Source organism: Vanessa cardui, chromosome 7 (assembly GCF_905220365.1).
Source record: "Vanessa cardui chromosome 7, ilVanCard2.1, whole genome shotgun sequence".
In the NCBI taxonomy this organism is placed as follows: domain Eukaryota; kingdom Metazoa; phylum Arthropoda; class Insecta; order Lepidoptera; family Nymphalidae; genus Vanessa; species Vanessa cardui.
The window spans coordinates 13,001,095-13,014,742 of record NC_061129.1 but is presented as its reverse complement, the minus strand read 5'-3'; the positions used below and the strand labels follow the sequence as shown (position 1 = coordinate 13,014,742).

At 31.4% G+C, this 13,648-nt stretch overlaps 1 protein-coding gene across 4 annotated transcripts in view; it reads left to right on the top strand.

Annotated features, from left to right (window-relative positions):
- The window catches only part of LOC124530986 (protein spire), a 148,006-nt gene that overhangs the window by 88,996 nt on the left and 45,362 nt on the right, over positions 1 to 13,648 (top strand). For 3 of the 4 annotated variants that reach the window (XM_047105364.1, XM_047105362.1, XM_047105361.1), the window contains exons 4-6: positions 1,283 to 1,437; positions 9,757 to 9,963; positions 13,607 to 13,636. In XM_047105364.1, the coding sequence (XP_046961320.1) occupies positions 1,283 to 1,437; positions 9,757 to 9,963; positions 13,607 to 13,636 (392 nt within the window). The remainder of the gene's footprint in view (positions 1 to 1,282; positions 1,438 to 9,756; positions 9,964 to 13,606; positions 13,637 to 13,648) is intronic. The other variant, XM_047105363.1, reaches the window with a different exon arrangement.

Below are 13,648 nucleotides of genomic sequence, written 5' to 3'. Positions count from 1 at the left end.
TTCAAAGCATAGAAACGATGTTTAAAATATTTGGGCAAGCGAATTGTGTGGATTCAACAATGACTCTATTTTTTTAAGTTTCATTTAAATCATATTATAACAGAAATTATGTATATAAGATATTCACAGCTACCACCCCTAAATGAGTTACACGCTAATCGTGTATAATTTTATGAATAACGGTATTACATAGCATTTATAGCGATCGTTATTATGACTAGCATTTGATAACCTATTATTCAGTAGACCGTGACCAATGTCAAGAAGTCTGAGCTTGTGAACAAAGCGTTCGTAAACGCGTTTGCGCAACGTTACGCGACGTCACTCTCGATACTCTCTGTAGAAGTGCTACTTCAGATTCAACAGCGATTTAATAAATATATATTTTTTTATTCGGAATAGGTCGGTCGACTATTAAAGGAACTCAAACGCTAGGATCCTTATGACCGACGCGACAAAATTAAACAAAACGTTTCTTGTAATAACCTAACGTAGCATGTTCTAATAAATTGTCTAAATCGTCGTAAAGGCATAATAGCTCATAATGATTTCATCCAGTTAGGTCGTTAGTGCCATCAAGTCTGTCGTGATTCATAATAGACTCCGTTACGTGTGAAGGAGGCTTTCGACTAACAGAGCATGACCGAAGCGACTTGCAACACGCAATTGGTCCACACGTGGCCATCAAGGTCATCAGGAGTAGGCATTGTTTTCTTACTTTGAATTTAACGAGCTCTTTGTCTTATCAATCTATAGCTTATCATTTATTGCTAAAGTTCACCGAGATTTGTAATTGTAATGATGTATCGCTGTGTCATTCCAGGTACAATACTCGTATCTCTTTAAAGTGTAATGGATTTTGATATGTCGAATGAACCTCAAAGAATTACATATACTTAAAATAAAGTAACAGCCTGTTGGAAATTATGGGCTCTCAGGGCTCTTAAAAATGACATATACTTCATGGTTCATGATAATAATGATGATACTGGTGCTTTGAAAAAAAGTAATTAAAAAATATTTCATATCTGAAAAAGCATTGGCAACAATCATCTAATGGCTATACTTCCTAACCTCACACTCTTTGTAAGGCTTCAATTAAAGCATAAAAACATATTGAACATAAAAGTTTAATACAGCCTTTGATTTGAACTACTTTCTAATAATAACAGTTAAGTTTTATGAATACGAATCTTATAATTAATTGATGGCACGGGACATCTGCCACACATACAGTTATCACTCTACTAATAAGTTTTAACCGTAAATTTATTTGTTTTAGAGGACGATGAAGAATGCGGCGCACTATCAGAGGGTTCGGAGACGTCAGAGGGCGGCCGTGCTGACACCGACGACGAGGGTATAGAACGGGATGCTGAGCCTCCGCCGAGACGACGCCGCGCCCTGAGGCGGTTCATGCTGAAGGATGTTATCGAGGTGAGTTACAATAGGCACAGGCATGCTGGTAAATTAATGAGAAAACAAAAGACGCTGATCCAAAACACATATCGCAAAATCGAAGAGATATTTTATTTCGAATCCCATCACGGGACGATGTACAACAATAAATAAAAAATTTAACAAAAAGAAAAACCGACTTCAAACAAAACAATGTTTTAAAACAAATTAATATGCACTAAAAAGTAATAAAAATAATTGCGTATTCCAGGTATTTTTTAGAGTCCTCCTAAGTAAAATGAAATGAAAAACATTAGACTACATAAAAGTCGATATAAGATTATATTATATAACGTAGTTACAATTATTGTTATATTTGGAGCCGGTGTCAACGAGAGATTGTGGCATATAAAAATAATACATGGGCAATATAGTAAAGAAACTCTGTCAATTTTAGACGTGCGAAGCCGGGGCGAGTCGCTAGTAAAAATATGAAGGGAAAAGAAACGTTTACTTTCGTTAGTAAATATGTTTTTCTCATTATTAATAATGTTATAATAAATAAAGAGTATACTGATTTTAGATCAATCATTCGATTTCAATGACTCATATTTAAGTACGATGGTTTTGAATGTTCTATAAAAAATGGGTATTTGCAATTCAATTACAATATATCTTATCACAGTAGGCATGAAGAATTTGAATAGTCAATTTATAAATCTGTCATGTCAGTCCTACGTGATGTATTTGTCGATTCAGTAAGTGAGTTCTATGATGACATCGAGTCTACTAATGTAGAAAAATATATATTATTTTTGTCTTCTATAGACTAATAAATACATATAGACTAACGAATGTCCATTTGATATTAAGTGTTCATCACTTTCCGTAAAAGTTTATAAATTGATAAATTTAAACAGTGCCATTATTTAAATAGTTTTTCTTTCTATTAGAGATCTTATCAATGAAACGTTGTGTTTTCACAACTTTTATTTTTATTAATATTTTTAAATCATACTTATAAGTTTCAATAAAAAGATGTTAGTTGAAATTTCCAAATTGGTAGTTTTTGATCCGTTGCGCCTGAAATCTTGAGAGATTCTGAAATCCTGCCGGTATGTCGTTCTATCGGACTCTAAGAGAGAGTGAATAGTTTTCACTATATGTCCCGCGTTGGATAGTCTCTGTGTGAAAAGTCGCCGCGCCCGAAATCGGTCAGGAGGTCATCGAGTATAGGAAGAGGGATATCTAAACTATGTAGCGCGCAAAGGAGGGATCGTTTTCTATTATCTAAAAGCTATAAATGGTAAGTTAACACAAATTCCCAACAGACATTGTAAGAAAAAATATGTTTACAACGTAAATGTTAATATACAAGAAAAGAAAAATACGGTACGCTCTCTTTGTTGTTTCCGTAATTTGATAGGCTGTTTAATGACGCTAACTTTAGAGAGTGCCTAATATAATTTTCGTAGTCATAAGTTGAGACAGCATCTGTCCTTGCTCTTTTTGAGATTATTTAGTTGGTAGTTATGACACACTGATTTGCATTTCAGCGTATTCTCACATATGAAAATTATTTCTGACATAATTCAATAAGCTAATCCAACGAAAGTCAGGAATAAATGAAAAATGCCCAAAATTGTGCCGAAAGTGGATGAAATATTGATTCCATTTATATATTCGTACTAACTCGTAAGATTTATCGAAAAAGGTTACGTCAGTAATAAGGATATACAGTTTTTGAATGTGTTCTCATTATTAGATTTATTGTACAATTAGCATCTAAATTAACGATAAGAAAGAAAAGATATATTATGAATAAATCTAGTTGACAAAATGTAAAATATTTTTATTTCTGTTCGAATAGATTGATAATAGAAAGTGGACATTCATAAGCATATATACCGATATTAAAACATTAGATTAATAACTAATAAAATGTATAAGTGACTCATAAATAACGCCTTATTTCAAATACAATATTTTATATTACTTTATTCTATCACTAGCAGCCCGCGACTGGGGCCTCGTGTAAGGGTACCCCCTTAAAGGGTGAAAGTTCATTGTAAAGTACGAGTATAAACTATCACCATTGAAAAACTTCATCCAAATTTGTCTAGTTTTTCCATAAAACAGTAGCACAGATCCATCCTTTGTCACAAATAAACTAGAACTACAAACATTACATACGCATATGACAAAGCTCAAATACTTGTTAATTTGTTTGCACGACCTAATTTAATTAATTATTTAATCTAGATTACCCGGTTATCGTGGAATACCTATATATTCCAATACTCGTCCAATAGGAGCGGCGTATCAAAGAAAAATGTTACAAATTTCCGGGAAATCCTATATCTGTAAAATAGCCGAGAAAAGTCATGACGAACAGCTAGTAATAAGATAAGTAAGATTGAATCAAGGAGCTAATGCAGTACAATGTTAATCGTATTTGATTTTCGAATAAAAATCTATCATCGTAATATTATGCAATATTTAAAACTTAAATGTAACTATTAAGACCAGTTATCTGTTCGTCACTTAAGGTATTATATATTAGTGTCCGCGTCTTTGTCCGTTACGTGTGTTGCATCATACGCCATAGGTGCGCGATGACATCTACTTTCACTGCATTACTTACCGACAGGGCTGTAGAAAATATATATGTAATTTTATTTTTTACAAGTAATCTTCACCAGGTTTTTAAATTTTATAAGAATTAGTCCTGTCTTTTCATGTTATATGTTGTCTTCGATTTATTTTTACATATTAACCAATTAACCTTAGTAACCTCAAATCGATCTTTGAAGTCCTAATAAAAATATACATTTAATATATGATGTAAATAACTCAAACGTGTATTCAGATAATTGTGTATGTAATTAACTTCGTTAACAATAAAAATTTGACGTAAAATATCAATATATATATAAATGAGAATCGAAAGAAGCCAACGAGAAATTAGTAATAAAAATAATATTTGATGTTAAGGTCTATTAAATAGTTGTAACTTATTGCTAAACCTATGTTGTGTACTTATCATGTTTAATTATTATTTAATTTTTATAAGCGAATTTATCTAAAATGTTTAAAATAATATAATAATATTTGATGTTAAGGTCTAATAAATAATTATAACTGATTGCTAAACCTATGTTGTGTACTTATCATGTTTAATTATTATTTAATTTGTATTAGTGAATTTATCTATAATTATTTATATTAAAAACTGTCTCGTGACAGCCCTATTTGTAAGGTGCGTTTGGAGTAATCCAGTTGACGACCAGATATACCCGTTTAAGTGAATTCACTGTCAGGTGATTATTATTTTACAATAATAGATAAAACTAAGTATGTACCTACGTAGCTTTTAGCGAGTATCTCTTTATAAGTAGAGAAAGTCAGTTGGGTTAATAATTAATTTATACTTGTTTAATGCCGCGATATTGCCTATGATTTTAGTTTGACTCTAGAAGTTTTGATACGAAAATAATTTAAATTCGTTTTAGAAAATTCTCTCTGGTTCTATTTAAATAGATCAAGAAATAAGATATATAACCAATTTCAGACGGTCTAAAGCATTATTCTTTATATTTATTTAAGTTTCAATTTAAATAGTTCTCCGGGTATCAAGCTTCAACTTTCACATCAACTTATATCAAAATCTGTTTAGCAATTTCACTATGGAATCAAAAACAACCCAGCTACACTTGTTTGCATAAATAATGCATATTTTCTGTTTCAAGATTTTTTTTAAACTATTTCATTTCTATACAAGGCAAAATTTAGAAAGCCAGTAATGCCTAAACTTAACGATTGAACAAAATATGGAAAATTTTTGGCGGGCTTTTTAATGTGTCGACATTTTGAAATATGTGTGGTATTAATATATTAATATTTATGATGATTAAAGTTAATCAAAATCGAATTATAATTAACTTTTACAGCCTCTGGTTTTTATGGAAGATTAGTGTCACACGATTTCGTCATGATCTTAAATTATTTGATAATTATCAAAGATTATATTATATATCATCTTGTAATTAATTATTTATAACAATCAATCCATTAATTTTATTATGAGAAAGTAAAAAAAAAATTAAATAATTTATTTTAATATTTCTGTAATGTATTTAAATTTTTATTAGATAATTACAATAAAACTCTTTTGCCATTTTTACTACTTCTAATCGGTTAACTTCTGTTTAAAAAGTAATAATGTATAAAATAAAATATAGCATTGCTATAAATAGAATTAAAAAATATTCAGACACAACACAATAACGGAAATGATAAAGTGTAATTAAATTTAAAAGTCTCATTTATTTTTTTGTATGCAAATCTGTTTCATTAACTGTAAATCAAACTATAATTAAAAATTAGTATCTGATTTGGTCATTTCTTTTAATCACACACGAAAGACTAGGATAGCAATATTATTCCTGTCAAATTTCATTTCAGTTTTGATATTTGTCTAAATAAGGAACTATTAATAGTAATTATATAATTATTAATTAAGAAATATTTTTATATGGTGCGATTTAATTTACGGCGTCAATGTTTATGAGCTACAATGTCCCCTTAATAACACACAATAATTATAAAACACATAAAAAAATATTAGGTTCTTAAAATAAATTATTGTATTTTATTTAAATTTAATATAAGAATATGTTTTATATTATTGCAAATGTTAGAAAACTTTTGTAAGAAGTAATAGTGTAAATAGTTTATAAATAGGTGAAAAGAGTATATACAATATTGTGCTTTCTGTGAATAATTTCTGCTGACCTCTGACCGTACGATTTGACGAGCGGCACTAATTGGTTATTTAACTATTTACAGCGAGCTCCATTTATGGAGACTACACGATGTTATTTTTGTTATATCATCTCGGATGCTAATGTTTCCCTATCGATAGATCGTTTGACGCCATGACCTCTCACGGATATACTATTGCCATGATAAATGCTTAATACAAAGTGTTCTTAAAGATATAAACAATTTTATTGATAATGGGTTTATGTAACGTTCTTTTTTTCCACTTCCACTTCTGAACAAAGGTTTCTTCTATCCTTAAGAAGAATGATTTGATGAAAGTAAAAATCGTAATTACCAACATTTTTGATAAACTTATAACCTAATTCGTTCAGTGTAGTGCACAAACTATGTAATCTATTCATTAAAATTATTGGCTATTGATGTTACAATTTCGTTTTGAAAATGGAACACAAAAGCATAGAAAATGGGTCTCACCAGATTATTTTGGGTTCAATCGGCATCATAAAAATTCATGTGCTTATTGTGTGTGATTATTCTGATTTAATTTCATATCGGGTAGTGTTGGAAAACATCGTCAACTGCATGTATAGGGTGATAAGCACAAGTGTTACTGCAAACAAGTATTGGAGCAGACAGAAGAACTCAAAACTCTTCACCTCAAGAAGAGAGGAGGCTATGGCCGAGATGACTAATATGATGAATTTCTAGTATGAAAAACGAATACGATATTCTACATTTCTATTTATATTTGCATAAAATATAGCGTGAAGAGTTGGACGTCTCATTAAATTCCACTGGGATGATATTAAAGCTCGTTTTGCGCAAAATATTTTCTTTGCCTTTATATCAAAGTGTCAGAGGGTAAAAAGAAAATGTTTAGAGCAATTTTCTACACTTTTCTTGGATGTTATCTCGTCGCTGAAGTAGGTCGCTGGGTCAGTCCGGTTGAACTTCATCAATATTATAGTGAGACGCGATATTATCCGGTCCATTCAGTAAGTGCTTCTTAGAAGTCCTAATAAATATATACCTAAAAAATACGAATTTAAAATACTTTAATTACTTTTTATATGAACCAGTACAATTTTATTAGCGGGCATAGAGTATTAATGCTTATATATGGTTAATAATGAGAACGATGTAATTAACAAATTACTATTTTTATTCTCACATTTTCAATAGACGTAGAAGATTACTATTGGTTAGAAGACAAGTTACTTGATTACGTGAAAAAACTTTTTTAAAGAAATTATTTTTTTCTGTATTCATTAAAACTTTTTAATTTTTAGTAGAATTGTAATATTGATCATAATTAAAATATAAAATAATCCTTGCGCTGTCGAATTAAATGAATTCGTTAAATATAGAAGCACTTATTAAGTGAAAACTAGGAGAGGTTCGGTAAGGGATCAGAAGAATCAGCAAAAGAAACTAAGCAGGTTATATTTTGTCAAAATTAAAAATAAATTAATTAGAGTCTCTCGTTTCATCATTAAAGATTTTAATATCCAAAAAATATAAATCCAATCAAAACCGATCAATACATTAGCTAATCAGGTAATTAAGGAATTCAATAAATCACAGTTTCAACACTCGTAACATAGTAACGCTATATCGCTAACGACTCGAATGCGATAAATTTGAAATACAGCTCGATACTGTCGAAAATTCATATCAATAAACATTTGAAATTAAGTAATAATAATCGACTTTCCATCCATCAAGTTTAATTGCAATTGTTTCGTAAGCCATGGTATTTGTGTAAGGATCGTGTCGTAATAAAATACATTTATCTGTAATCGGTACAGGCCGAAATATTTCGATAATAAGCTAATTTATTCATATGTAATCTATATTAATATTGTAAATGGGAAAGTAACTCTGTTTGTCTGTCCCTCTTTTATGACCAAACCGCTGAGTTCAATTTGATGAAACTTGGTATGCAGCAAACTTGAACTCCGAAAAAGGATATAGGCTAATTGTTTTGCCTAGTACAGGACAATCAATACCGTAAAACGTGTTAAATATTAATAATAAAAGTGTTAAATATTAATAATTTGTACGATCAAAATCTACCTCACACGTGTGGGTACGCTTTATTAAACATAAAACGCGCTCGTGTACGCAAAACGCACACACTTTCACGCACAAGATTTGCTTTTTAAGATATAAAGCGGTTCTTGATCATAATAGATTATGATAGTTGTTATTCGCTTTAAATGAATTATTTTTTTGAAATGGAACTGAGGCTGTTGTATATAACAATTTTGTATATATGTAACAACAACGTACAACTGACGAAACTCAAATTTTACACATTTTTTTTAGGGAATAGGTTGGCGGGCGGGCCATCGCCATCACCCATAGACAATGACGCCGTAAGAAATAAGTGTTCCTAACATCGTCAATGCTCCACCAACCTTTCGAACTAAGATGCTATGTCCCTTGGTCCTGTAGTTACACTGGCTCACTCACCCTTCAAACCGGAACACAACAATACTGCGTACTGTTGTAGGTAGGATATCTGATGAGTGGGTGGTACCTACCCAGGCGGGCTTGCACAAAGCCCTACCACCAAGTAATTTTATTCGTTAATACAAACTCGAATTTTTAATAAACCGACCATTTATGGACGAGGAGTTTAGAGGCATTGTGGTTCTAATTTGCGTTTTAAAATACAAATATGTTGGTAATTTGCTTACGTGTGGACGACAAGCATTATTGAAATGCGGGATGACTGGATGAAATAACTAAAATATGCACACTGAACTGAACTAGCTCGAGTATTGAGCGTACTTATGCATATTTCAATAGTTTAGCAAATAAATATTTACAATACAACGTTGTCGTAATGCTCAGAGTTTGTTTGAAGACGAGAGCAAATACGCTGTGATGTGAATGAATTCCTTCGTTGATTATACAAGACGACAATTATTAAGATTTGTATCAAATGCAATCAGGCGTTCAACCGGATATACAAATATATTTTACGGATTATTATTGTAATAATTCAAATAAAAAGTGATAACAATATGGTGAACATGTGACGCAAACGCAATTAATTTGCATCATAATCAAACGTAATTTCTTTGTTAATCGCATTTAATAATGAGTTTTTCTTTTGTTTTAATTAACTGCCCATTGTTTGCCCAAACTTACGGTTAAATTTAATGATTTACAAGTCACGGTATAATTATTAAATGCCGAATAAAAGTACCAAAGTTGCGATTAATCGTTCCTTCACGGCTGTTGATTGTTGTACTCCCTTATTTTAGCTATAAGGATGCTGATGCTACTGAATTCTCGTACCTTTATATAGTGGCTTATTGGGCTATCAGCGCCATTAAAAACTATTGAGTTTTCTTGTGCAGTTAATCTCAATTCGGAATATGGAAATTGGAACTCGTCCTCAGAACAAATCAGATTATAGATAAGATCATAATGTTCTATTATTGTTACGATTACACCTTAAAAAAGTTTTACAGGGATATTACCTTTCCTTTCAAGGTGTTTAAATGCGACATAACAATATTACATCGTTGTATTTAAAAATGTGAATGTTTATATCCGCAGCGATGTATTTGGCACTGCGGCGGTGGCAGCGGTCGCATCGCGCGCGAGACGGCCGCGGCGCACTACCGCGCGGTGTGCAGGGCGCTGGTCGCCGAGGCGCTGGAGCTGGCGTCGTTCCTAGCACGAGTGCGAGTCGGCGGAGCACGGGACCTCGGTGCCGCTGAAGATTCCGCCACGCATCTCGATACTCTACAATTCTCCGATTGGGTAAGTTACTCAACGATCCAGGGATAATCTTTAAATATTTGCAGGTCTCATAAGACAAAATGCGTTCGTTAAGTATTGAAACCTGTACATATGTACAGTCAGATTATGAAAAATTTCCTCAATTTTCAAATTCATTCCTTTATCAAGTCGTAAGATCTAAGTACCTGTTGAAACTAAAGCACTCAAAATAGGCTAATACCTTTGGAAGTTTGGACTACGTCTAGTGTTATGAAATCTTTTTAATGGCGTAATTACTCATTACGAATTTAAATTAGATGTGATATCTTCTACTGAATTGTCAAAATATGTCTGTCATAGATGTGATATCTTCTACTGAATTGTCAAAATATGTCTGTCAGTGTCATATATTCTCGATAAACAGAATATTGCTCATACTGAGCACACGAAAATAAATCTTAAGGTGACGAACTTTTTCTTACCCCGACTGTACGTACATACGTAGGTATATGGATATTCGTGATTACTCAATTTAAAATTAAATACGTACATTAAAAATGATAAAGCTTTTATAGCGGATAATCTAAAATCTTCCAATTCTCTATCGGTTACTTGCAAGCTGTTTTTAGTGTCATCAACTTTTTCATTCACCGTTCATTTCTCTCTAGAAATTAGTGTTTAAGTTAACACCTATTAAACAGCGTTTAGCGTAAGGCAGTAAATCTTTAATCTAATTATAAACGTTGTAACATTCACTGAGATATAAAGTGAAGTGTTGTAAGTTAGAAAATTAATTTCAGCCCGTGTAAATAGAATAAATTGTAGATGTAACTATAATTAACGCCAATCAAATGATAGACGTTATTAGTTAGTTACGGTACAGGTTTGCATATAAAGTGGGAAGTTATGATTGTTGTTGCGTGTAATTGAATACCTGGCAATTAATTTTCTCATACAGACATTTCAGTGGTTTGATATTTCGTTATATAGATTAGATATGAAGTAATCACTTTATTTCCATATGCAAGTGGGTGGAACATTGCAGGAATAATTATCTCTTGCCTCGTGTCATGATGACAAATATATAATATTTCGTTACGAATGTTGAATACATAACTCGTAGTGTCATTCGTGAGTTCAGATGTCAGTTCTTTATCCATAGCAATCAGACATTCCCAAACTTATATATAGTAAAGACCCAGGTAATTGAGAGTATAAAATTGTAAAATTTTTTGTGGTCCATAAATAAAAAATACTTATTGTTATCTTATTAGAAATTTTCTACAGAGTTTGCACATTCTTTGAAGTAATAAGATCAAACCTTGCAAAACTGTATGAATGTATTAAATATCTAAAAACAAATCGAATACCCAAAATATAACATATATAATTCAGGACGTATGGTATGCGAATATTTCGCAAGTTGCCGGCGTCGGCGTGCGTGCTGATGCCGGTGTAAATATTAATAGCGGCATGCTCTCTAGGAATTTTGCGTTGAATTAATTAGATTATACCTATTACCTACTATGCCAGTGGCTCTCAATCCATCGTTCGCAGAAATATTGTAGAGTACGAGTACTCTTTGAACTACATATTGTGAAGCCATATATATATTTTTTTATCGAGAAGCCAATTACACAACTACAAACTATGCAAGGAGAAAATATTATAAAAAAAAAAAAACGCAAATAGATTAAATAAATATGATTCAACTAGTAGTATCCCACGACTTTACTCGCGTTTTAGGCTGTTGATTGTCATGTGTCAGGCAAAAAAGGAGCCTTGGTCTTTTCTTGGAGTTCAAGTTTGCTTCATACCAAATTTGATCAAATTCGTTTCAGCGGTTTGGTCGTGAAAGAACGATAGACAGACAGACAGACAGACATACTTTCACATTTATAGTTTTAAGTAATATAGATAAAGATACCTTATTTTAAATTATACTTTAAAACGTTCTATTGTGTTTTTTTGGCTTATTTTTCCTAAAATAAAATTAGTTAGCAAGTCTTGTGTCTTTAAGTTTGCTATGTTACGGAAATTATTCGATTAATAAAGTATCAATATCTCTAGCTCCGCTACTTTAAAATTTGAGAACCACTGTATTATACGACTCACTAGACAGTGTACGACTAGCGTGTGAACTGATCACCTGGTGCAGGTGATCGCAGTGAACAGTGGGCAAAAACAATTGCTTCGATTACGATACATCTTGATTCTTGATTTTATTTCAAGACTTTGACAATGAACTTCGGAGGCCCACGTCCTCACGTGCTTAAATTCATGTATATTTTTTTTACCTGTGTGATTATTCACTGTAAGTTTAAAAATTGATTATTTTACTGAAAACAATGTACGTCTGAGAAAATGAATAATGGTAAAAATAACTAAACATTAAATAAGACGTTATATTTTTGCATATTTTAATTCAATGTCAATGACCTACTGTTCACAACGGAACTTCCATACCGCCTGTACATAGGTAATTATTTAGGTAAGAATGAAATGCATCTTTACATATATCATTTTCCTTATATATATTCATGAACCTTTAATGGCGATGTCGGTAAAATACTAATTGTCCAGCTTTTAGATGCCTCGATTCGATTCGAAAAAATTACACAAGTTGTTTGAAATATCTTTATTTGTTTAGAAAATACAGGTTTAAACAAAACATAAATATAACAAACTTTATATATAACAGTTATATATCAATAACATAATGTACTATGTAAAATCTTTTTTATGTAAATCTGTAAAATACTACTCCTTTATACCCATAGATTAAAAACGCCAATTTTCTACTAGTGATGAAAATCTTTAAGTCAAGCAAGTATATTTAAATGTTCGTGAATTAAATCGTAATAAATACAACAGCTGGCCGGTCAATGAGAATCGAGGATAGAATAATGAATGGACAGATAATTCTGAATTCACTCAACATATCATACGGAGTATGCATACATGTAATTAATTAGCAGACATTATTGTTATTAGTAATAACTCTAATAGATTGAGAACTTCGGGTTTCTATAATTAAGCGATCCAATGTTTGAATTCAATCTTAAAATGACTTCGAATACTGTCGTGATTAAAACAAGATTTGTATAAAAAGGTTTATGAAATCTGTAGTTATTATCGACGGTAGCTCTAATTATAAATTATCGCGATCTTAAATTAAGCAAGGTTGACATTTAGGCAGAGTTACTCAACACTTGGATCACGAATTTAGTAGCTGGTTACTGTTAATACATGTTAGAAGTAATATGATGACAGGTTAGTTGAAGCGCGCTGGCGTTACTAGCCGCAAACCGCTAGCGATCCTTTCATCTCAATTCATAACAGCTTAGTCATAAAGTATCATTTTTAGATGAAGGTCATTATTTAGCATGAATGTGATTATGAATAATATATTTTTTAATTATTTTTAAATAACCCTGAGAATAAAATAAGGTAACAAATTGTTCTGTTTCCATTTAAAACATTACATTGAAATAATCATCGTGCTAATATTAGTTGAACTTGTTAATATTTTATCAAATTACTAACAAAAAATGATATTCAACTAGTGATTTTTAATTTGAAGTTATTCTAGCTACTTGGTATTTATTTTTAAAAAAGTAAAGCAGCATAACAATGTCAAAGTTCTTACTTTTACAATGTTCTGATTTCACTTTCTTTATTATAGTCGAACCGACGGATTTGGAGAGCTTTACAAGTATGTACTTAA